This window comes from Capricornis sumatraensis, chromosome 7, assembly GCF_032405125.1.
Source record: "Capricornis sumatraensis isolate serow.1 chromosome 7, serow.2, whole genome shotgun sequence".
NCBI lineage: Eukaryota > Metazoa > Chordata > Mammalia > Artiodactyla > Bovidae > Capricornis > Capricornis sumatraensis.
In genome coordinates, this window is record NC_091075.1 from 39,026,548 (window position 1) to 39,052,132 (window position 25,585).

The 25,585-nt window shown below is 37.9% G+C and overlaps 1 protein-coding gene across 3 annotated transcripts; it reads left to right on the forward strand.

Moving 5' to 3' along the window:
* The first annotated feature begins 359 nt into the window (after nt 1-359).
* On the forward strand, nt 360-25,052 carry PPM1K (protein phosphatase, Mg2+/Mn2+ dependent 1K). Of its 3 annotated transcripts, none has more exons than XM_068975212.1 (9): nt 360-489; nt 6,858-7,371; nt 8,516-8,616; nt 15,627-15,792; nt 15,944-16,088; nt 17,354-17,488; nt 21,226-21,438; nt 23,369-23,470; nt 24,563-25,052. In XM_068975212.1, the coding sequence occupies exons 2-7, from the start codon at nt 6,932-6,934 to the stop codon at nt 21,355-21,357; spliced, it is 1,119 nt and encodes a 372-aa protein (XP_068831313.1). In that variant the 5' UTR covers nt 360-489; nt 6,858-6,931; the 3' UTR covers nt 21,358-21,438; nt 23,369-23,470; nt 24,563-25,052. The 3 variants fall into 3 exon arrangements, with proteins under 3 accessions (XP_068831313.1, XP_068831314.1, XP_068831312.1); XM_068975213.1 differs by having other exon boundaries at nt 24,643-25,052; XM_068975211.1 differs by having other exon boundaries at nt 23,369-25,052.
* The last annotated feature ends 533 nt before the right edge of the window (nt 25,053-25,585 follow it).

The following is a 25,585-nucleotide window of genomic DNA, read 5'->3' on the forward strand; positions in this document are numbered from 1 at the left end:
ACCACCTCTCTTCAATCCTCTGGCGAGGTACCAAATTTCTCGTCCACTGCCGAGGCGTTCCCTCGTTGGTTTGCGCGCCATGGCCTTCGAGAGGGCGGACATCTCCATAACCCACGACTGGCCCAAGTCGACGTCGCTCTGCTGTGAGCTACTGAAAGTCAGCCAAGTCAAACTGATCTCGCGGGGAGGCACGGTCCTGTCGGAACCTGTGATTGGCTGCGACGAAGGGCCGGGCCGCGGGCGCGCCGCCTCGTGAAGCGTGGGTTGGTTGGAGCTGCCGTCAGTCAGCGGGAACAGACTTCCCCTCTCTATCTGACCTACTGCGGGCGAAAAATTCTCAAGAATTTCCAGCAGATTGAGCCAGTGGCTGTTCTAACTGCTTGCTTCAGAGATTGAAAACATCGGAGAAGGCAGTCTTATTTACAGAAAACACCTCTCCCGCCCTCCATTAGCTAATTGACCATTTTCCAGGGATATTGCCATCACGAGGTAAGAGCTTGGAGAATGCATTTCATTTATGTTAACCGTTTATAATATTATTTACAGGAGGGGGCACGTCCCATTGCTCCCCATCTGCGGAATGGAGAGTAAACGGGTTCCCCAGGGAGAGGAGGGGAAATATCGGTTTAATTTCTCCAGCTCCTTGAGTGCATGCCCAGCGGTCACTGTCTGGGTTCGCTGTGCGCAGCTTTCTTCCTTCTCGAGGTTTGGAGCAGCATGTCGGGGCGGGGCCCACCTCGGCTGAGCCACCCGCTGCTGGCATTTTCTGCGATTTTACGTTCCGCCTGAACTTGGCCGGAAGGCTGGAGGCTCTTGCCCGTGAATGTGCTGGATCGGGATGGAAGGAGGGAATGGAACTTGGAAGGAACGACGGCTGGCGTGCTGCAGTGCATAGGGTCGAAGAGTCAGACACGACTGAGCGACTGAATTGAACTGATGGAGGGGAGGAAGGGGCTCCCAGCCCACGCTTTCCTTCCGCGAAGCCTCGAGTCGCGGGCTGGAGGATGCTGCGAGCGTCAGCGCCTCCTCGCCGCTGCAGCACTGGTCGGGCTGAGGGAGACGTGGCGACACCCGGAATCTGTACGCAGCGAGGGTGGTTGAGAGGCGGAGACCGGGCGGCGGAAAGTGCTGGAGGGAACCCAGCTATCAGTGGCTGCGCCGGCGGGAGGGTGTGCTTCCTGCCTTGTTTCGCCCTGGTCATGCATCTGTCACGGCCAGCCAGCCAAGCCCAGGATCCCAAACTGTCCAAGGGTGAGCTTTTCAGGGGATCGGAGCAGAGAAAGATGCAGAGCCCTGGTTGGTGTCGATCTGAGGACGTGGGTTTTGCTTTGCCAAAAGAGCGCTGTAATCTCAAGGCCTTCTGGCCCTTGATGTCTTTTTTTTTTAGCAGCCACTGTCTGTAGATTAGAGATTTCACGGGAGATGACAAAGGCGAGACTCCGGGTGGCACTAGCCAGGGAATTTGGAGTATCTAAAGCTCCACCGGCCTTTCTGAGCTTCAGTCTGGAAATATGCAACAAGGCCTCTTCAGTCTTTTGCATCCCCTTTGCCTGTGCGGAGGAAAGAATGAGGTTGTCCGCGGTTTCAGAATGAGTAATTAAGGTGACAGATTATAATGGTCTTGAAAGATAACAGTGGCGTCTTAGCCTAGGAAAAAAATACTCCACTGTGTAATAAAATATATCAGTTATAATTTTTCAAGTTTTTTTTCTTGCAACCTTGCTGCTGCTGCTGCTAAGTCGCTTTAGTCGTGTCCGACTCTGTGCGACCCCATAGACGGCAGCCCTCCAGGCTCCCCCTTCCCTGGGATTCTCCAGGCAAGAAATACTGGAGTGGGTTGCCATTTCCTTCTCCAATGCATGAAAGTGAAAAGTGAAAGTGAAGTCGCTCAGTCGTGTCTGACTCTTGGTGACCCCATGGACTGCAGCCCACCAGGCTCCTCCATCCATGGAATTTTCCAGGCAAGAGTACTGGAGTGGGGTGCCATTGCCTTGCAACCTTAGTCACTTTCTATTGACCACCAACTCAAGCACCTACTTGACTGGAGTCTTAAGAGGAAGGAAGAGGGGAAAGATGTTAGTGATGTAGCATAGAATATAAAGGAAAATTCTCCTTTTAAAAAAAAACTAAATTTACTGAAAATTTAATGTATAGATGTCAACACTGTATTAGGTACTATAGAGGAAATGAAAAATACACACCTTATACTTGGTTGTTCTGGAAAATTCTTCTTAAATGAGGTTTGGAACATGATTCTGTGAGTTGTATCCACGTTAACTGAAATGTTTTTTAAAATATTTATGGAATTAGAATAATGAATACTTTTCATTGCTCCCTTGTTCTTTTCTCTGTTTGCACATCTAAACATATGTTCAGGTCAAACATAAGGGGAGTCATTCGGGGTTTCTCTTGTTGGTTTTGTTTTCTCCTTCATTTAGACTAGTACATTTTCTGTCCCTTCCTCCTAGCAGGGTACTGATAAAGAGGATACTGGAGTCCAGAGGTTTCCATAATATTTGAATTTATTGGGATAAATTGGTTGTTTTTTTTGTAGAGTCATTAAAGAAACATTTTAAGAATATTAAAATTACCTGTGTTTCCATTGTGGAAATTATTGATAATGAAGATACCTGAGTGCCACTTTATAATCGGCAGATATGAATATGTCCTTAAACATTTTTGCTAGAAATATAAACCTAAGCAGGTTTGAGCAGTACTGATCCTTAGAACTCCTGAGTAATTTTGGCATGTGCTTAACATGACATCAATAAACTGCCCTTTTGACCTGCTTTCAGCAGTCAAGAGCAGTTTAACTCAAATCCCAAGTGCACCCTCCTGCCAGGGACCATGAATGCCTCCCTATTCCAAAAATACATTTAGCCAGCTCTGAAGTATTTAAATCATTGCAGGATTATAAAATTGGAGTAAGATGAAAGTATAAAATTGGCATAGCAGTCTTGTAGTGGTATATGTGGTTTTTCTTCACCACTCAGTTCAGTTCAGTTCAGTCACTCAGTCGTGTCCGACTCTTTGCGACCCCATGAATTGCAGCACGCCAGGGCTCCCTGTCCATCACCAACTCCAGTTTACCCAAACTCATGTCCATTGAGTTGGTGATACCATCCAGCCATCTCATCCTCTGTTGTCCCCGTCTCCTCCTGCCCCCAATCGCTCCCAGCATCAGGGTCTTTTCCAATGAGTCAACTCTTTGCATGAGGTGGCCCAAGTATTGGAGTTTCAGCTTCAGCATCAGTCCTTCCAATGAATACTCAGGACTGATCTTTAGGATGGACTGGTTGGATCTCCTACCGCTATTATTTTTAAACGAAGTGTATACCTCAGAAGTTTACCAAATGCATTTCCTACACTCAGGCTGTGGCTTTTTAACCAGCACTCTTTTGTGGAATCTCAATGTCTGCTCTTGTGGACTCTCAACTTATTTCATTTAACCCTCTTTTCTGAGAATCCCCCCTGCTAGTCAATATTATTAAATCAGGAGTCAACTTTGTTCAATAGAGTTCTGTGTCAGAATCTGATACTTTAATCAGATTAACCAAAGCATATGGTGTGCCATGTAATGTCTTCTTGGGCTGTTGGTTCATTTAAATTTTGCTTTGACATTTTGTGTCTTCAAATGGCTTTCAAGCGGAATTACTTGTGCCCTTTGACTCTTTTGGGTTACTTTGACTTTCAAAGATTGAATATAACTGTTAAAAGGAAAATAAACTAGGCTTGATCTCTGATTGAGAGACTGACATAAAGGGTTCCTGAATAACTATTTTTGGCTTGCAGGATGATAAACACAGGACAATTTTTAATTCCTCAACTGACAATAAAAGATTTTTTATGTATTTATCAATTTGTTCTCAGCTCTTTCTGTTATAAAGAACACTGAGTTTTTTAAAGGCTTTTGTTTTTTTCCCCCACATTATAAATTCTACCTGCTAATCAGTGTCTAATCATTTCCATGGGCATCTGGAGAGCTAGGGGAGGGGAGTGGCAATAGCGGCTGATTGGTAGTTTGAAGCTCTGAAGGAAACTTCTTGATGTGTAAGTTTAATTCAGAGTTATTAATTAGCTTGGGAACAAAGTCCTCTTTGAACTGTTTCCTTGGGAACATGGAGATTAGTATGATGTTGTTATACTGCATTTAGCAAAGGAGATGGAACCACTTCTTTAGATACTCCCTTGCTTGCATAAGTGATGCTGACCTAGTTTGTAAACTGGTGAACTGGTTTATGCTTCATGTATGCCAATAACTGATAATATGCCTTAAAGTAAATATTTTCCTGTGACTCTTCTGCTTACTTTCTGAGATAATTGTGCAGATAAGGAATGAGGAAGGAGGCCAAGTTGAAGACTGATTTTAGTTTATGTAGGCTTAAAGAAACTGCTCAACCTGCATTTTTCATTCTTAAGTAATGTTTATAGTAGATGCATATTGCCTGATGTGAATGCAGCTCTGTTCATTCGGAGGAGAGAGTGAGAAATGACGAGAGTATCCTAGAAGAGCTGCAGGGAAACTATTCAGTATTTATTAGTTTGTAATTCTAGAACCCTTGTTTAAAGTACATGTGTGACTGCAAAATGACCCAAAGCTGAATATGGTATACATACTTTCAGATTGAAGCCAAAAGAATAATAGTACTTTGCTAATTTCTGGTGTACTCTTTGAATGTGAATGTTTTCTGATAAACATTTAAAGTTTTATTTTTCCTATAATGCAAAGCTGCTTTGTGAATTATCTCCATCAAGAATATACTTAGTTCTCTTACTTGCAAGATGGTATTACACTTAGAAAGTTCTCTACAAATTCACCTTTATTTGACACAGTTTTTGTTTTTGAATAAAATACAACCTTCAAACAGAACCAAAGGAATAAACTTTTCTTTTTATTTTGGTAATGGAATGCATTGTTTCTCTTTGATACTTGATAAAGAGGTACTGTGTCTCCTCCACCCCCAATAATGCAAAAGAAGTGAGTTTCAGACTTTAATATATGATGTTTGCTAAAAGGCCAAGAAGAAGCAGTCTTCTAAGTTTTTCATGACCTTTGAATTATTTGGGAGGCCATCTTCATTCTAAATTCTTAGACGGCTGTGCTCATATGTCTTCCATTGCTTAGATTTACAAGGGCTTTTTTTGGAACCTCATCCTTTCCTTCTACTTCTATTTACTTACTGAAAGGATTAATGGTTCTTCCTATACATAACTAGACTGATTTCCAAAAATTTGTTTGAAAATGATTGTTTAAAATCTGTAATACATTTTCTTATAGATGCACTCAAGCTAGGCTTTGTGTGTGTATGTGTGTGTGATTGTGCCTTTTGAGGAGATACAGTTTTTTCAAATTTATTTCTTATAGAGAAATAATTCAAACATACAATTAAGAATAATATAACACCTCTATACCCTCCAGTGGCATTATCAAATCTTGATATTATGTTATTTTTTCAAGTTGGTTTTTAATTCATAAAGTAATAGAATGAAATACTTTGGAGATGAATTTCTGCTTAAACCTTATTTGTATGCAAACTGCTAGCAACACGGTCCTTCCTGCAGGGGTATAGGAATTCCCCCAGCCATACAGGCATTTGGATGAGCCTCAGATGTTAATGTAAATGCATAGCTCGGCAGCTCATAAAAAGACTGCTTGTCATAAATTCAGTTTCCCCTAATCTCTGAGATCACACACATCAGAATTACTTTTTCTTTGTGCCTCTGGTGGGTGTTTGCATGAGCCAGTTTATATTAACCAGAGTAATAGAATATGTAAAGTTCAATAAGTTGAGAAACCTTAAAACAAACAGAACTGATGTCATAGATTGTATCTGTGCTACTTGGGCACTCTCTGAGTACAAAACTATCACGATGTGAGGTAGTTAGAATAGGAGAAAGGAGTCCAGATTGGCGATGACTAAAAGACAAGGAAGGGGAAAGCCCGGAAAGTAGAATACAGGAAGGTCCGAGGACCGGAGTGAGGACCTCAGATAGAACAAACAGCTCTCCCGGCTAGCCCAGTTTACATAGGGCAGGCCCGGGGGGAGGAAAAAACATATTAAAAAAGGAGCCTAAAGGGCTGGGGGTCTCTCTCTCTTCTCTTTATGTCTTTTGGGTCTGCATGCCCTCACACCTCGAGGATGTATTTTCTTTTATTTTCTAAATAAAACTGAGCTATAACACAGAGCTGTAACACTGATCTGTCCAAGAGCTGTAACACTGATCTGTCCGAGAGCTATAACACTGATCTGTCCCGAGAGCTGAGACATGGTCTGTCCAAGGGCTTTAACGTCCTTGGCTTCAAATTTTTGTTGTGATGAGACAGAACTGAGGAAATTACACACTCCCATGACAATAAATATTCTAATAACCAGTTATTTTTTTCTAATTTCTACTCTTGTAAGAGACTTTGTTATTGTTAATATTTGCTCCGCCTTTTCTTCAGAGCAATGAAGTTGATGAAAGAAAGACTATTTATTTACACCTGTTTTCTATATTCTCCCTAATCAAAAGTATGGGCCTGCCAGAACTGCAGCTCGGCATCACCAAGGAGGTGGTCTAAAATATGGCATCTCAGGCACCACCTGGCAGACTGAATCAGAATCTACAGGTGATTGTAGGTTAAAGCTGGAGAAGCACTTGTTCTATGTGATCTGTGCACACTGTCAAATTTTTATAGAAGTTAAACACTGTGAGTGGGTGGGGTAGGTAAATCGATTCATTTTTGAACCACTATTCTCAGGACTAGGCTGTTAAGTGCTCCCTTTCTTTACAGACTTCATTCTTGATAATATCTAATGATATATCAGTTGTATTTCAAATTACTGATGGAGTGTTCTGTCTCTTTCTCTACTCAGTTGCATCATTTTTCTGGAAGGCATCCCATTATTGTTCCATTGACCTTTCTCTCATTCCCGAGCCCTCTGGAGTTATGTCAACAGCTGCCTTACTTACTTTGGTAAGAAGTGGTGGGAACCAGGTGAGGAGGAGAGTGCTGCTCAGAGCCCGTGGTCTGCAGGATGACAGGTGGGTGACGCCCACGTGCCACAGCTCCACTTCAGAGCCGAGATGGTCTCGCTTTGATTCTGATGGTAGTGGCCGACCAGCCACCTGGGATAATTTTGGCATCTGGGATAACCGCCTGGAGGAGCCAATTCTGCTACCGCCCAGTATTAAGTATGGCAAGCCAATTCCCAAAGTCAGCTTGCAGAACGTGGGCAGCGCATCGCAGATTGGCAAACGAAAAGAGAATGAAGACCGGTTTGGCTTTGCTCAGCTGACCAATGAGATCCTGTACTTTGCGGTGTACGATGGCCACGGTGGACCTGCAGCGGCCGATTTCTGTCACACCCACATGGAGAAATGCATCCTGTACGTACAATGATACAATGATTTTCACTCTTTGCAGTTTGCCTTTTCCTTCCTGTTTAAACTTTCACCTTTTGGCTGAGACAGCCACTGTTAAGGTAGTTATTTGACTGCTTTCATACTATGGGTTTATGAACAAGCAGTAGCTCAAGCGTGCCATAAATTGCTGATGAGTAGTACCATTTCAGAAATGTGTATGTTTTAACCTCTCTCTTGGTGAGAGCATTGACCAGAATCTACAGCACTTGTGATCATTTCAAGGGAATTCACATAATAAAGTACATGATCTCATGTACTGTGAGAATCTATGAGAAGCACTTACTCCTCTCTGTGCATGGTGCTTAGTGCTTCAATAAATAGTAATTATTTTTTCAAGTGGTATGAATAGCTTTGAATACTTGTTGAAAATAGCTTTAGATGATTGGCAAAAACATGGGGAAAATGCTTTTAATGAGGATGTTTTGGAGCTCTTTAAAAAGTTTATTTACTGCAGTCAATATTTACATATTTTTGAGGATCACACTACTTCTAGAATTAAAAGAGGTGGAAAACATGTAAGAGTTATGACCATGTGACTATTCTTCCCAAGCAGTTATTCATACTGTTCATCAATTGATTTATGTATATCTTGCCTTATCCACAAAGGAATTCAGTGGCTTAATTAAATATAAAGGAATTCTTGACCTCTCAGGATTGTGATGGTGAGGGTTAATATCTTTAGACTGGAGACTTAGGCTTTTATTTTATTGTTTTTAGAACTTATCTCTGGGCCTAATTCTTTCTTAATTTGATTTATTAATATGTGGATCTTAAGCATCTGAAGATGCTTTCCCAGGTGGCTCTAGTGGTAAAGAACCCACCTGCCAATGCAGGAGACTTAAGAGATGTGGGTTAGATTCCTGGGTCAGGAAGATTCCCTGGAGGAGGAAATGGCAACCCGCTCCAGTATTCTTACTTGGAGAATCCTATGGACAGAGGAGCCTGGTGGGCTTTGGTCCATATAGTTGCAAAGACTCCGACAGGCAAGCATCTGAAGGGCAAACCTTGGAAGTCCATTGTATGGAATGACTCTGCTAGCTGGAGGGACAAAGAGGAAGGTGGGAAACCTACGTAAAGTGATTGGCCTCTTTTTTTTCTCTCCCTGAAGGGATTTGCTTCCTAAGGAGGAGAACTTGGAAACTGTGTTGACCTTGGCTTTTCTTGAAATAGATAAAACCTTTGCAAGGCACGCCCACCTATCTGCTGATGGTAAGTAAAACAATCTCTTTCCTTAAAGTCCTGGGGAATTTGGGGTAAGAAGGAAACAATTTAAGCCTTTCAGGGGTGGGAATTTTAATATTTATTGTAAGGATGCTTACATTGAAAATGACTTTTTAAATAATCATTATAAATATTATTTGGAATCCAAACTAAGGGTAGTATCTCACATTTAAATGAAACATATTAGAGGTTGTTTTAGAAATTGAAGCTCCAAAATAGATCTGATGTTGAATTTTGATTTTAAAAAGATTAAACATTAAAAAAAATCTGTTTGATTGTTCACTTTATGAACAAGAAGCATGTACGAGAGGGTTTTTTGTTTTTTAGAGGAATCTGATGAATGACTATTGAAATTTGCTAAAGGGTAATCTCAGAGAGTAGTAGTCCAGACAAGAAAATTGCTAATTGGTCCTCAAAAGGACAATGGTTAATATGCACTACTTTGTGAAATTAGAAGGAAGATATTTTTTCTTCCACTTCTTAAAATAGCTTGATCTTGCAGCTTTCCTATGGTAACTAGTTGACATTTTTGTTTTTATTTGTTAAACACAAGACTATAACAGCTGAATTTTAGGATTTGTATACTGGATGTCCTTATATTTTGAAAGAAAAATGTCTCTGATTTTGACTAAATTTATTAAAACCATTTCATGAAAATGTAGCTAATGTTTTCTAGTTAACTGGCCCCCAAATTTATTGCTCATAATATTTGAATGCTTCTACAGCAAACCATTAAAATGTGTGCATATAGACCTCATAACTGATTTTAAAATGAATCGTGCAATAATATTCATCTGTCTTTTGTTCATCCTCTTGTTTAAAGAAGGTCAAAGCTCACCACAGCAATGTTATCTTTGTAATTTTCAGTTGGAGTGTGTAGGGCTGGAAATTCTCCCCATTTCACAGTTAAGGAACTGAAACTCAGAGATAAAAGGTCAGTTGGAGAGTTAGGGCTGAGATTTTCCTAGCACCCACCATGGCCTCTCTCATGGGCATATTTAATGTGAGTATTAGGATGACTCTGGGATGGCTTCATTTGCCATCTTAAGACACTTTCCTCCTCTTTTTCAAGACCTTTATCACTGTCATAATTCTTCAAAAAGCTTCAGAGTCCACTCTCAGTGTTCGCGGATTTATTTTCTCATTTGTAGATTACTTAGGTCCATTTTCTTTTTTTCCTTTGGACCTTTTTCCCCTTCCAACTGGCTCCTGAGCTTGTGAGAATAAGAGGTGAGAGAGGGTAGGTTTTAGAATAAGATTCTGTTCTTGTTCCTAATGGGTAAAACATACGAAGGTGAAGAGGACATTAAAACACTTTCTTATAGTTTTATTTTCATAACTCTGAATATTGGTATGCTCTTATTTCATTTATAAGCAGGTCGGCTGTATCTCACACCATGAAGTTTATCGGCTGTAGTGCAGGTGGTGTGCCCCAGCTGTTGTGTAAACAGGTAGAGCTCACTGGGCAGGGTTTTCAGAAAGGACTGTTCAAGTGTATCTTGGAAATGTGGCCAACAATAAAAAACCATTAACCTTTCATGGGTGTAGTCAGCCCTTTTGTGCAGGATCTAATTGATAAAAATGCTTAAAACATTGATAGATTTGGTATAAAATGTGACAGGACTCCTTTCATTTATGAAATAATAAATTACAGTGGAAGGGAATTTTGAATTTAGGGAGAGAATTGATCTAACTTGCTATCTTAAAAGAAATTTTCTACAGATACCTTTCTCACGTCAATTTAGTTGTGCAAAGGAATGAATAAAATAGTTCTTCATTTCTAATAATTAAGTGAAAATGTATTCATTTAAACTTAGTTCCTCTGTCATAATTTTTGAGTTAATGATCTCAGAACTTTCATAAGATATTCTAAAGTTTGTTTTTCATTTAATGGCAGTTTGCTTACAAGTATAATGGAGCATGACAGAAGGATGGTTAGTGTATTACTAAAAGAAAAAGAAGGGATCTATTATGACATTGTCCTTCTTGAATCTTATTTTGGATGTATTCTTATAGGTCAGTTAGTCTCTATGGTTTTTGTTTTTTAAATAAGTATTTTGAGAACAATTTTGAAATTTATTCTTAATCAGTTGCCAGGCTTTCAAAGATTTCAAAAATTGGCTTTTGATATTTGGGGCTTATTTTATCAAATATACTAAACTTTTCAATTTGTGGATTTAAAAAGAACGTATACCACTTCAGAATTATTATTTAAATGAAAAAAAATTTTTTTTTACTTTTTAGTAGAACTGAAGCAGTATCAGTATTATAAGAGTAGATAATATTCTTTTTGGCACAGCTGTGGGTAGGACCAGTGCTAGTTAAATAAAATTGTGAAGTACAGTTTGCCCTCTCCAATTTCTTTCACCTTTTCTTTTAGCATCAGCTCCACTTGTCCTCACTGAACCCTTTCTGTGAGCAGCTTGAGGGTAGGGACCATGGCTTATTCATTTTTGAATTTCTAGTGTTCAACATCCTGCATAGAGTCTGAAAAGTACTCAATAATTATTTGGACTAAACTGATCTCCATTGCTTACTCTTTTATAACTTATAACTTGACTGTCCTACAGCCAATTTAACTAAATTATTTAATGTATATATTTTTATGTGTTACCACTTCAGGGGGGATTTGAATTTTGAGTAAGGAAAGCTGAAAAGAGATTGGTTAAACCTCAGGAATCACTAATGAATCACTCATGAATCATTAATGGTGGAATTTCAGGTAGGGAGGAGTGCCCCATGTCATACTATTAGCTTTCTCAAAAGAAAGTGAAAATAATAAGGTGAAAATAAAACATACTCATCTTTTTAAGACTCTCATCTAAAGCTGTCATATCTGCATAAAATACTTCAAGCTTTCTCATTAGCATTTAAAATATTTATTATTTAAGTTTTAAATGAGGGTAGTTTGAGGAGAATAAAATCAGAATACCGTTTATCAAGAAATAGCCCTTAAGATATTGCTGGCTATCTTTATTGATTTGTTGTAGATACATTTTGAACTTACCCTTATTTACAAATAGCTAATTTCATCATCATCTTTGAATATTTTGTATTCATTTTATACCAGTCATGTGTATTTTTACAACTAATGAAATCAGCCAGTAAGTTCAAATGGTGTCTGCCCATTAGTTTATTGTTTAATGGACAAACTGTCACTTAAGCCAGATGGTAGAAAAACTTAGATGATATCTTATATCCGATAAACTCTTCAAAGTGTTTCTAGATTACTTAAGATTTGAAAGCAACAAAGCTCCCCAAGAGACAAATGGATCAAAGAGAGAAGATGCTCTGACGTTCAGAGTGGGAGACGTTGGTGGCAGTATTGTGAGTCTTGTTGGAAACTTCCCTGCTCTTCGTATTATTTGATCTCTTATGGAAGAATTAAACTAAAAAATAACCAGTATGAGAAATGCAGTGTGTTTGATTACCCTTGTTATGTTGGAGGCAGCCAAAAGCAAAAAATAGGGACGGCATTGGAGAGATACTCTTATTGTGCTGTTACTGCTTCAACTTGTTCCTCTGATTTAGTGTTTATGATTCATTCATGTCTAGAGCATCATTTTGGTAAATATTGAAACTGTATTTGTTTATCCGTATTGTTGACACAGTTGAATAATTTCTGGGTGGGGGAGGTTATACTTAGAAAAGTACAGCCTGATTCTTTATGTTGCCATTCAAAATCTTGATCATTTTTTCTTTTGATATATTGACCTGCAACACTAGGGGAAAGAGAGAGCTGCGTAAACTCCCATTTTATGAATTACATAAAATTGTAAACACTTTTTAGCACTCAAGAGCCTTACTAGCTTTTATTTAAACAATTAAATTAATTATTCTATTCAGGAAATACCATCTAGATCCTAAAATCCCTGCATTTACCATGAACAAATAAGCTACTCCTTGTATCTGGTATAGGAGGTGCTTTGATTCCTTTTGATTTATGTTTTAATCCTAGCAATTTGGTAGTATACTGTAGTTTACATCCTCTCTAGTACGCTTGTCAGATACAAATTATTCAGTGCTCTACCCGTGAATTTCCCTTTTGTTACTGGGACAATTCTGATGTTGATACCAAACAAATTTAGTGTATTTTTTTCAACTCAGTAAAGGTACTGATTTACTCTTCAAGACTAATTGGCTGAGTCTGTGTGTATGTCACCACATATATGTCTTGGTGCACATACATTTGTATATGGGCTTTCCTACCTTGGGAAGACACAAAACTAAGAAGTGTTATTCTATGATGAAGAAAACAGACTCAGCTACAAAATACCATCAACTTGGTCAAACTGAGTTTTGGAATCATTGACTTGGCATCTCCTGGAATATTATATAATTTGCTACTGAAAATTTCACCAAAATAAAAACCCTTCCCCTTATTTTGCAGCTCTTTCTCTACCCTCCCCTGTGTTGCAGGTTTGTAATGTTTGAGCACAATTCCTGGGTGAATTTCCTATTTGCCTCTGTGCGTGTTATTTGTGGCAGAGAACTGTGCCTGGTCAGCAGCTCTAGACCTGGAGCCCGTGGACACTATATGCTGGGCTTCAGTGGAAAGAGAGATCTGCTTAATTTTGTCCCAGGTGAAGGAGTCCAGCGGTTCCTAGCCTGGACTACTGGAAGGTTCCCACATCCTCTTTGTCCCATTAGTTGAGATGACTTGCAGTAGAAAATGTCCAGTGAGTGTTAAGAACTTATTGAAAGATGTCTTAGTTTTATAATTTTATTGTTAAGGAAAAAAGTGAGAATTTTTACTCCCATGTTAAACGTTAAATGAAACTAAATGCTGATTTAATATTTATATTCTTAGATGCTTAGCAAATCAGAATCAACTGTTTAGAAAACTTTCCCATAAATCCTGGGATTTTGGAACTGTGAAGCTGGGTTGGTTAAAAACTCAAACTCTTTTAAATTAAATATCTAGGTGGCAGAACCATGGATTATAATCCTAAATGGCTAAATTTGAAGTTTTTCGTTTATGAAAGTATTAACTCTTTTGGGGCTTCCCTGGTGGCTCAGAGGTTAAAGCATCTGCCTCCAATGTGGGAGACCCGGGTTCGATCCCTGGGTCGGGAAGATCCCCTGGAGAAGGAAATGGCAATCCACTCCAGGACTATTGCCTGGAGAATCCCACGGACGGAGAAGCCTAGTAGGTTACAGTCCACGGAGTCGCAAAGAGTCGGACACGACTGAGCGACTTCATTTTACCTTAGGTAGCCAATTAAAAAACACTTGGAAAAAAAGCTGCCTCTTACATTTCAAACAAAGGAGAGGAACATTAAACTCCCTGGACAAGTAGCATCTAAGTAAATGCCTATGTTTTCTTACCAGGCTCTTCTAATCATTTGAAAAGATTACAGTGGTTCAACTGTAAAGATTCCGTTATACGATGTTTTATGAAACTCACAACCTAACGTTTGTAATATAAACATCACTGATACTTACACTGAAACTTTTGTGTTGTACAATGACAATATATAATCTACTTTACTACTGCCACAGTGATATTACTTTGGCACAGCAGTTCCAAAATCAAGAGATAAATGGGAAGATAGTGCAACTATAAATACTACTTCTCAGTAAATTCAGCATGAATATAGGAGATTAAGCAGGGTTTATTCATTTTTTTCCCCATTTTACTTTTCTAATTAAAGCAGGCATTTAAATACATTGATTGGAAAATATATACATATTTATCTTTCCAAATGCGTTACTGCTGTTTTAAAAATTGTCTTAGAAAAAATTGGAAAGACTGAGCCTCAATCAGTCAATAGCATTTCATTTTACTTAAATCTGCCTTTGAAGTCAAAATCATCTTTAGATGATCACCTGAATATTTTACTTAGATGCTTTAAAGAATTAACCATGTTATTGAAGATAATACCTGCTTTAACTGTTATCTTGTTAGATTTTTCCAATTTGCTTTACTTTTTAGTCTACTTCCACAGTATTCTCTTTGACAAGGCTCAATGCACCCTCAAAAATTTCAACAAATAGTGACGAACTTAGGGAGGCAATTTAGAATAAACTAAAGAAAGATGCAAAAATGCACTTTGAATTGGATGAAGGAAACCGCGATGACCTCAGGCCAAGCTACATATAATTTTGTTATTGGTCAAGGGAAATTAACGTTCTTGGAATGCTCTGGGCCCAGGCTGTGACCACAGGAGCAGCACTTGGCAGTACTTTCCTGCATTTGGGAACAGACTGATTGTTTCAGATCCTGCTGGAACCAGAAGTGTGAACTATACCAAGTTTATGGGAAACTAGAATGAATTTCATTCCCTGCCCTCCAGATTTTCTCCTAATACAATGATGGCTGTAACTTTGTTTTACATCTGGGGAGGACAAAGATAATCAAGGAAAGAATGTGAACCTTTAACCATTTTAGGATTTCTTTTTTTTTTTTTTTGCTGAAGATTTGTAAAATTAAAGCAGTTATAGAAGGAAAGAATATAAAATACAATTCTTAAAGAGCCAGTAAAACACTTGACATATCTTGCTTAGCCTATTAATTGATAATACTTTCATAGGATGGGAGTAAGAAATGGAAGAAAAATATTGAGTGTTTAGATTATAGAAAAGTTGGCTTGCCTGAATGGGCGCTGTAGTAAATCACTCTGCCTTATTAGCCAATCTAATTAAAATGTATTACTTTTAATCCTGACACCTGATGTACACACAGAGATGTCAGAATGATAAATTCAAGTGAGTTCTACTTTATATAAATAGAAGCCATTTGGAGATAGTGATGCATTTTTTACCAAATTAGGTTAGCAGCTTTTTCTGTTTGCATAGAGCCTTGTTACTGAATTAAATACTTCTTTTTCTGCATGCTCTTACTTCCATAGTTCATTTGCGTTTTATTTGCATAGCTCTAGTTAAATTAGAATGATACATTTCAGCATTAGTTTAACATGCCTGTGTTTTATTTTGTAATAAACATTCCAGATCCAATCATTTGATTGTCACTGACTTGTACTCTTCATCATTTGCAGCAACGCTTCTGACCTCTGGGACTACTGCAACAGTAGCCCTATTGAGAGATGGTATTGAACTGGTTATAGCTAGTGTTGGGGACAGCCGAGCTATTTTGTGTAGAAAAGGAAAACCCATGAAGCTGACCATTGACCACACTCCAGAAAGAAAAGACGAGAAAGAAAGGTACCACTTCTGCTAATCGATCTATGAGGATGATATGTATATAGTTCAAAATAGAAATAAAACCTTGCATTTTAAACTGACTTCATGCTTAAGTTTAACCGTTGGTTTTCTGGGTATCACATCATAGTCTTTTTTAACTTTTTTTGACCAGGATTAAGAAATGTGGGGGGTTTGTAGCTTGGAATAGTTTGGGACAGCCTCATGTGAACGGCAGACTTGCAATGACAAGGAGTCTCGGAGATTTGGATCTTAAAACCAGTGGTGTGATAGCAGAACCTGAAACAAAGAGGATTAAGGTAAGAAAAGACTTGCAAACACTTGATACACAGGCAAGGAATGAACACAGGATTGTCTCCAGCTGCAGGCTTTCTTAGAAGCCTTCATTGAAGCCTGTATGACTTCTAAAAAGAAGTGATTAGTGGAAGGAAAGATAAACTTTTCAGATAAAGTAAGATACTTCTTTCCTGGCCTTATGTATGATGAAGTGTTGGCTTTGTTTCATCCTGCTATGGAAATTGCCTGGAAGCCTGGTTTTACTGCCCTTCCTCACCAGCACCTCATCATTTAGCATCACCATCATTTGGAAGCTATCCTGACTTTCCTTTTCCACCAAGCCAGAGAATCACCCCACCTCTCTTTCCAGGACATCTTCTGCTTGCTACTAATCAGTCCCCCTTACACTATACTTCCCCCAGCGTACACCTTAGTGGTGAACTTTACCTATACCACTCCCAGCCTGCTCTAGTACCTCACACATTATATATAGGGATAGGCTCCCGGTAATGGCAGCAAATGATTGTTAATTTATTGAACAGTTTTATGTCTTATAGGTATCCCACGTATGTTCATTTCATCTAACAAATACTTCTATAGCAGTTTACAATGTGTGGGGCTCTGTTCAAAATAGCCACTCCTATCCCATTTTACACAGAGAAAACAAATCTGAGCATATACAGTCCAACTTACCTATGTTTTCCCAGCTGAAAAGTAGAGGTGGGCTTCACACCAAGGAGGTCTTAGCCATTACATTAGGCTGCTGCTAAGTCACGTCAGTCGTGTCCGACTCTGTGCGACCCCATAGACGGCAGCCCACGAGGCTCTCCCATCCCTGGGATTCTCCAGGCAAGAACACTGGAGTGGGTTGCCATTTCCTTCTCCAGTGCATGAAAATGAAAAGTGAAAGTGAAGTCGCTCAGTCATGTCCGACCCTCAGCAACCCCATGGACTGCAGCCCACCAGGCTCCTCCGTCCATGGGATTTTCCAGGCAAGAGTACTGGAGTGGGGTGCCATTGCCTTCTCCATACATTAGGTTGCCTCTCAGCATTTAGCTATCTGGCTTCTTCCTCTATGGTGTTACTAAGTAAATGTTAGGTTTGTCCTCCATGATTGATGCTAAATGTTGCTGTTGTTACCCTAAATGAAGGCCTGTTTTCACTCTGTTTGTCTGTAAGTTCTGAAACACAGATGACTACTCTGTAAACAGATAAAATTGCTGAATTATGACGATTATTCTAAGGCCAAGTCTAGTTTGTAATTCTGTACGTTTGGTTCTGATTGCAGTTACATCATGCTGATGACAGCTTCCTGGTCCTCACTACAGATGGAATTAACTTCATGGTGAACAGTCAGGAGATTTGTGACTTTGTCAATCAGTGCCACGATCCCAATGAAGCAGCCCATGCAGTGACTGAACAGGTAACACAGCAGAGCTCCTGCAAGAAAAATCCCAAAGTGGGGAGGAGAGGACAAAGCCAGGTGCAGGTCTTGGTGCAGCCAGGAGGGGCCGCCACTGTCTGGAGATTTCTTTGAAATCATGTGTTTTAGCTTTCAGTATTACAGTAAATTTTACACTTGACCCCATAGTATTAACAATTAAAAAAAAATTTTTTTTTGCTGGTTCTCCCAAGTAGTTAAGTAAAGTTAATCTGTCAAGAAGATGAGCTATTTTTATTTTTGGCTTTTTACCATCTTGAAATGTTAGTAACATCAATAGTAAATTATAACAATAGCAAGTACTATGTGACAGACACTTTTCTGTTCATATGTATTTAACTCATGTAATCATCACAGTAACCCTCTGAGGCTGGAGCTAGAACTAACTCTTCTTTGCAGAGGAGGAGAGCAGAGGCACTGTCACATTCCAGAACTGGACTTCAAACCCAGATAGCTGAGCTCTCAGTCCAACCACTAGATGATGTGAAACTAGACTGCTCCATGTAAATACCCAATATGAAAACACTGTGGTTAAAAACATACACTATGGCATAATCAACTTCTTGTTTTTAAAAATGGGTGCATGAAAACAGATACAAAAAAGTATATGGATGAGTGGTGTGTCAGTGTGCCAATTAGAGCTAAAATTTGGAAGCTAGATAATATCCAGTGTAAAAAAAAATGTAAAATTTCCATGTTTTAATATTCTATTTGGATAGATAGCTCTTCTAAGTTCTAGCCCCCACTAATCATTAGAGGCACACTTTAACTCATACATACAGTTATTTTTGCATTCCCAATTTTTACATTTGCAATCGGGGAGCCAAATTTGGCCCAAACTTTTAAGTGCTAACATTTAGAATTAAGATATAAGATCTTATTTAAAAAGCATTGTTTACTTGGAAACGGATAAGCATGAGTTATTCACTTGGTAACTATATATGCTCATGAAATTAAGAAACAGCCCAATTCTTGTGTATGACCACTTCTTTCTTAATTTCAACCACTTGTCTTAAGATATATATTTTCTAACTTACCAGGGCATACTATCCCTCATCTGAGTATTATTACTCATTTAATACTTACCATAATCAATTAATTTCATTTACATTCACTTTTCCATGTTTTAGAGGGAGCTCTGTAATAAACATTCTGTATATATTTGTGCATATCTATTTCCTTCAGATATTGCTTTCTTAGGTTAAATTCATCAAAGCAAAATTGTTAGGTAAAAGAATATACAGCATTCTGAAGCTTGTAATAAGCTTGCCAGATTGCCCTCCAAAAATACTGTCCATGTTATACTTTTCACTAGCATGTTTTATAGTTTGTGTTTCTACAAATTCTTATCATAGGTAATGTCTTGCCAATTTGATAGATGGAAAAATCAAATTTTAGTGTTTTAAGTTTGCACCTTTTTTCTTTGTTAGTAAAGCTAGCCATTTGCACAGGTTTACTAGTCATTTGTATTTCTTGTCTGTGTATAGCTTTTTTCCCCATGATCTTATAGGCATGTTTGTCTTCATGGTTCTTGTAAGAACTTCCTATATATTAAGTATATTAGTACTTTGTCTAACATTGCAAATATATATTTTGATCTTCTAATTTGTTTGTAAAACTTAAAAAAAATTTTTAGAAGGTTTTTATATCATATTTTTATCAGTCCTTTCCTTCTAGTTTTGACCTTACCCTGTGAGGTCTTTTGAAGTACGTTTCCTGTTAAATATAATCCCAAGGACTCTTATCTTTTTCTCTCTTTTTTAAATTTATAAAAGTGTGATAACATATTTATAGAAGACTTGGAAAATTCAGAACAAAGTTACATATATATATATTATAATTATTTTCTCAATTAGATAAATTAAGATTTTTAGTTGGAGTTTCAAAATCAAAGTCTCAAAAATTAATAGAATAAATAGAAAAGTAGAAGGATATAACAGACCTGAAAAGCACCATGAACCAATTCAACATAATTAAGATTAATACAGTTTTTACACAACAGCAGGATACAAATTCTATTCAGGTTCCCATAGACTATAAACCAGGAGACACTGGAAATATCCAGAGATGTAAAAACAAGGTGCAAAAATTCATGGCCTAAAGGTATTAAAATCATACAGAGTCTGTTCTTTTTTCACTGTGGAATTACACTGACCATATCATTTTCTGTTTGCATTTGTTCCTAAAATTGACATAATTCTACTGTAGGAAGTATAGTTTATGCCAATTTTCTATTTTGTATGAGCCATAATAAACTATCTTATAGTTTTATATCTTTGTATACTTCCATTTCTTCTTAATTTTTAAAATTTATTTGCTTTTGGCTTCCTTGGGTCTTCTTGCTGCACACACACAGGCTTTCTCTAGTAGTGGTGAGCAGGGCCTATTCTTCATTGTGGTGCATGGGATTTTCACTGGGGTGGCTTCTCTTTTGCAGAGCACAGACTCTAGGTGTGCAGGCTTCAATAGTTGCAGCACACAGGCTCAACAGTTGTGGCTCATGGGGTCTAGAACATGGGCTTAGCAGTTGTGGCAGATGGACTTAGTTGCTCCATGTTATGTGGAATCTTCCTGGACCAGGGATTGAACCCAGGTCCCATGCATTGGCAGGCAGATTCTTATCCACTGTATCACCAGGGTTATAATTTCTTTAAGCTAAATTCCTAGAAGAATTGCTAGGTAAGAGCTATCACTCTCTGAGTCCTTAACCTTTCATTCAGTTCAGTTCAGTTCAGTCACTCAGTTGTGTCCGACTCTTTGCCACCCCAAGGACTGCAACATGCCAAGTGCTGGCGACGGAATGAAACACCAACACTGCAGAGTGGTTTGAATCTTTATATTTTAACACTTGTTTCTTACAGCTGCTTTATTTTATATCCCTTGCACAACAACCTACAGGGCAAGCTGCCAAGCACTATGATTCAGAGACTATACAGTGCGCAGGTGCAGGGCGAGATAACCTTTACCTTGACCTATTTACTGCAGCTAAGACTTTATTTTGGGGAACTTCCTTATCAACTTAGAATCCATTTTGTCCCAGGGTCGGTTCCTTTTGAGGAATCAGAGAAACATCCTTGTGTGCAAGAATTGTTCTTTTCCCACGGCAACAAACAGGATTCTTAGCTGAACATCTCGTTTGCAAGAATGTTCAGCTCTGGTTGAGAGTCTTGTTTGCAAGCACTTCTCAACCTTCCTTAAACCTAGTTCCCTACACTGGGCAGAACATCTCGTTTGCAAGAATGTTCAGCCCTGGTTGAGAGTCTCGTTTGCAAGCGCTTCTCAACCTTCTTTATACCTTGTTCCCTACACCAAGCTTCCCTGTCCATCACCAACTCCCGGAGCTTGCTCAGACTCATGTCCACCAAGCTGGTGATGCCATCCAACCATCTCATCTGTGTGTAACCTTGCATTAGTTCCTATGCTAAATGCTTTATGTTTACTTTCTTCTTCAGGAGCTACATATCTCATACCTTATTAGTTCACTGGTACAATTTGCCAAAACTGCTACAATGGTATATACTTTGGATCGTTAGTTATCCTATCACAATCTAAAATTTTAAACTGTGGGCATTGATACCTGGGGAAAGAATCACAAACCACTGTGGAATAACTCGTAACTATGTGTTAAACCAGTTTGGCCTTCCAGGAAAAGACTGATTTCTTTTTTGTACGGATCCTGATTTCCATTGTTCATTTCTTCTTCCTGCCGTACCTTGCAGGCAATACAATATGGTACTGAAGATAACACTACTGCAGTAGTAGTGCCTTTTGGTGCCTGGGGAAAATACAAGAACTCTGAAATCACCTTCTCATTCAGCAGAAGCTTTGCCTCTAGTGGACGATGGGCCTGATTGCTTGCTGGGACTTGGAGTTTCTGTGCTACAGTTTTTCACTGAGTGTATCAAGAAACTGATTAGATTTAAAAGTCAACTGTAAGTGGTGACCCTAGAACTCACTAGACCAGTACATAAATCAACATAAACTTAGTAACCATCTACATAGTAGTTTTTTGTAAGTACCTGTGATATTTATGTTCAGCTAACTATATACTCAGCCTAAATATGTGGAATTCAGATACTGTGAGTGAGCCTCTGAGTTGAGTGAGCAAATGAAACATAGTTTTGATACATTTGTTGAGTGTTAAATTTCTAATTTTTAAAACTTTTAGGCAGCTGTGAGCTTCTTTTGATCATTTCTAGTCTTTATTCATTTGACCAGGTTCTTGCCTTAAGTTCTTCAAAACTAGTCAATATTTTGATGGCTACTCAATGTGTTATCTGCAAGTGTTTACTATATTTTGTATTCTGCATCACTTGCTGGTGAACTTAATGTATTGTTAAGAAATTAATTCGGCTAACTTGACACTGTTAAAATGTATACATATGTACTACAGTGCACTTACATATTTCAGCTGTGTCACCAGGTCTCTCCTATGTGCGCTGTTCTAAGTCGCTTCAGTCCTGTCTGACTCTTTGTGCCCCTGTGGACTGTAGCCCTCCAGTCTTCTCTGTCCATGGGATTCTCCAGGCAAGAATGCTTGACTATGTTGCCATGCCCTCCTCCAGGGGATCTTCCCGACCCAGGGATCGAACCTGTGGCTCCTGCATTGCAGGCAGATTCTTTACCTCTGAGACACCAGGGAAATCCCAGGTCTCTCTTGCCCCCACTCAGTTCATTCCTGTTTTTCTGTAGCTAATATATAGCTGTGACTATTCATTCATATCAGAAAAGAAAGTCCAATATAAGAGTTCTTTGGTCAAAGCTATACAAAGTACATCTGATAGTATCAGGTATTTTGTATGAAGTTTCTATTTGTTATCTCTAACCCTAAGTTTTGTGTTTTGTATATAGTCTGTTTACATCACTTTTTATATACAGTAAGCAAGTTGGATAATTTGTCCTTAAAGATAATCCCACATTGACTGCTAATTGCTACAGACATAGCTTGAGGTTTATGTCTTCTTTTTCTCAGACTCATAAGAAACAATAAATCTAAAAGCATTATCTATTTCAGCTTGCTATGTAATTTAGGGGTATAGAACTATATTTCCATATATCTGTGTGTAAGTTTACTGTTAAAATGTGAATCCCTAAATATGTGTATGGAATTATATCAGCAGTTTGTTTCTGCAGACAGTGTAAATTTGTTATATGTAGGTGTATGTACATATGTATATTTTGGACTAATGGAAAATGAAAGGGAACAATCTTTCATAGCTCCTTCACCAGTTAGCTGTAGATTATTGATACATTTATCTCTAACAACTCTTGACAAACTGAGGGAAGTTTTGTAGTGGAGAACCAATGGTTACTGGCAGATAGGTTAAAAATTATTGTAGGAGATATTTTGTGGTAGGTAACTTATGTGGAAAAACCTAGGAACAGAACCAGCATGTTGAAGCTACATTGTTATATGGTAATTTGCGTATAAAATAATAGGATGTGAGAAGAATGCTTAAATGTTAAGAAAGATGTGGAGTTTTTGTTGTAGAAACAAAAGAAACACCAAAACTTTAAAGTTGATATAATTTAAACTCAAGTTTTCCGGTTGATGTTTTTTTCTTCTTTAAGTTTTACTCAAGGCTTATAGAAGGAAGAGGGCACAATATATTCACATTTTCTCACCTTTTGGGGAATGGAAGAAAATAAATCTTGAGCTTTCCTGTCTGTATTAGTTAGGAATTGTCCTTTGGAAAAAAGGGTATGGGAATTTTTCAAGTTTTCTTTTTTTTTTTTAAGGAAATTTGGTAAAAGAAAGGAAAATATTACAAGAAAGAATATGGTCTTCTATTCGTTGCTTGGAAAGTGAGGAACCAAAATGGTTTAAGAAGGCTGGAAAACTTTCTTGCTTTTTCTGTATAGGGTCCTGGGACATAAACATGGAGGCTACATTTAGGAGTATGAAGAGTTTCCAAATTAGGAAGCTAACAGAAAAACTGAAGCACAGGATGACCTCCTAAAAATGTAGGTTTTATTTTTGTTTTGAATTCTTCACTTTGCTATTCCTCTATTTTACTTTAAAAAAACAGGGGTGGGAGTAATGTCAACTTCAGAGGTCTAAGAGTCACTGATCCATTGGGTGGATTGCCAACTGTGACAAAGAAGAATTTGTAGACTACATAGGCCTTGGTCTGAGGTGGAGTTTGCTCTGATCCACCTGAAAGTTTTTAAAACCTGAAACCAGTCAGCTTTGACTACAGCATAAAAACACACTGATATTTGTTTTTTAAGCCACAATGTTGAAGTACAACTTTTAGATTATTGTAACCCACAAAAGATAAGCATACATGTATTAGGCTTCTAAGTCTGTTACTGAAAATTATGCAAATAGTGGAACAAAAAGACTGTTCTAAATAGTTTTTTTAGTTATAACTGTGAATTTGCCATGTGGCTATTACCATGTGGGTATCGGTATGGTGTAAATTATATTAATGTAATTAAACTTAAATCAATTGTATTTATGTTTACCTTTCATTTATATGTAGTATATAAATCATCTTTTAAAAATGTGTTGCCAAACTCTATTTGCCATCATTGATTTGGCAAAATATTCTTAAAATCATTGTGATTTTCCACAAGTATAAATTGAGTACCTTATATATTCAAGTGTAAATAGAATCCTGCTTTCTATCAACCATTTGCTACAGACCCTTGTGTTAAGTTCTTCAAAGTTTTATGCATTTTTTTTCTAGAGAAAAAAAGAGTTTCGGTGGAATCAGTTTTGAATTTCTATACTCTATAATGGAAACATTTCTCAAGTTCCATTTAAAAAATTACTTACTTTGAAGAATTGTTAGCATGTAATTTAAATAGAAATTATTTTTTCAAAGTTGAATTTTATTTTTTTAATGAATCTTGGCAGAGAATGAGTAGGCCTATGATAACTTTTCAGTATCAAACAGGATATTTAGTTTCCTTGCAAAGAATGGACAAGGATTAAATTTCATGGTAGTATGATATACAATAAGACAATGCTTCAAGGTGGGGTGAGGGAAGGGATAGTCAAAGTTTAGTATTGAACCCTAAATACAAACACTTACTTGTATTTTCTTTTAGCACTTCATTTGTTCATATACCTGCATCTATGGAAAGTGACATAAAATCTTGGTTGGGTTACATTTTATTGTATTTACTAGATTGACTTCTCTGGATGAGTTCAACAGAAATAAAAACTCATGTCTTTAGAAGCCAAACTGTGATGGTCTGCCTGTTGCTTTTGGCATCTGGAATGAGACCGCCTGACTCTCTGGCAGCTCCCCTTGGTTGTTAGATTGTTGAAACGGCCCACTGATGGTCCTATTGAGCGTTCCAGGCTGTGAAATCATCATGTTGTTCCATCTCCAAGAATGACTCATCCTTCACTGGATTCCTGTATAGAATTTAACACCTTGCTGTGTCCCAAATTAAGTTCTGCCAAAGTGCTCTTGTGTACATTGGTTTTATAATTTACTAAAGTACTGATTGGGTGTATAGCACTTCTGTAGTGTGTTGATATAATTGCTGCTTTGACCATTGTTTTGAAAGTATGAATTATAATGACTGTAAGCATACTAAAATCACATAAGTGTTTAAAACATTTAAATAAAGTACATGCATTAAACACTTTTAAAATCCAACTGTGTTTGTTTGGCATCCACACACTCCAATATATTATGTGGCCTTGTGAACACTGATATAAAGCAGTCAATGAATGATTGGGAAATTTTTTAGCAGCGAAATTCTGCCTGTTTGCAAAATTAACATGAGAATCTTGGAAAATATTATATATACTTATTTATTCAAATCTTTTTGATTTAAAACAAGATTTGTCTCTTGCATTTCCCTCATCCAAAATATTTGTTGGTACATCAGAAGAAAATGGTTGTGAAGATTTCTATAGTATTTTGCCTGTGGTATATTTCACTGCAGCATCTCCATGTATTAAAAATGAGAACAAATGTTCAGTGGAAATTCCACAAGTAAGCAAGTTTTAATGTCCTCATTGATTGAATAAAATGTCATGTTGCAGTCTTTTGTCACAAGGATCTCTTCTAGAGTATGCTCTGAAGGTAACTTGGTAAACCCCATGGTAGCAGAGAT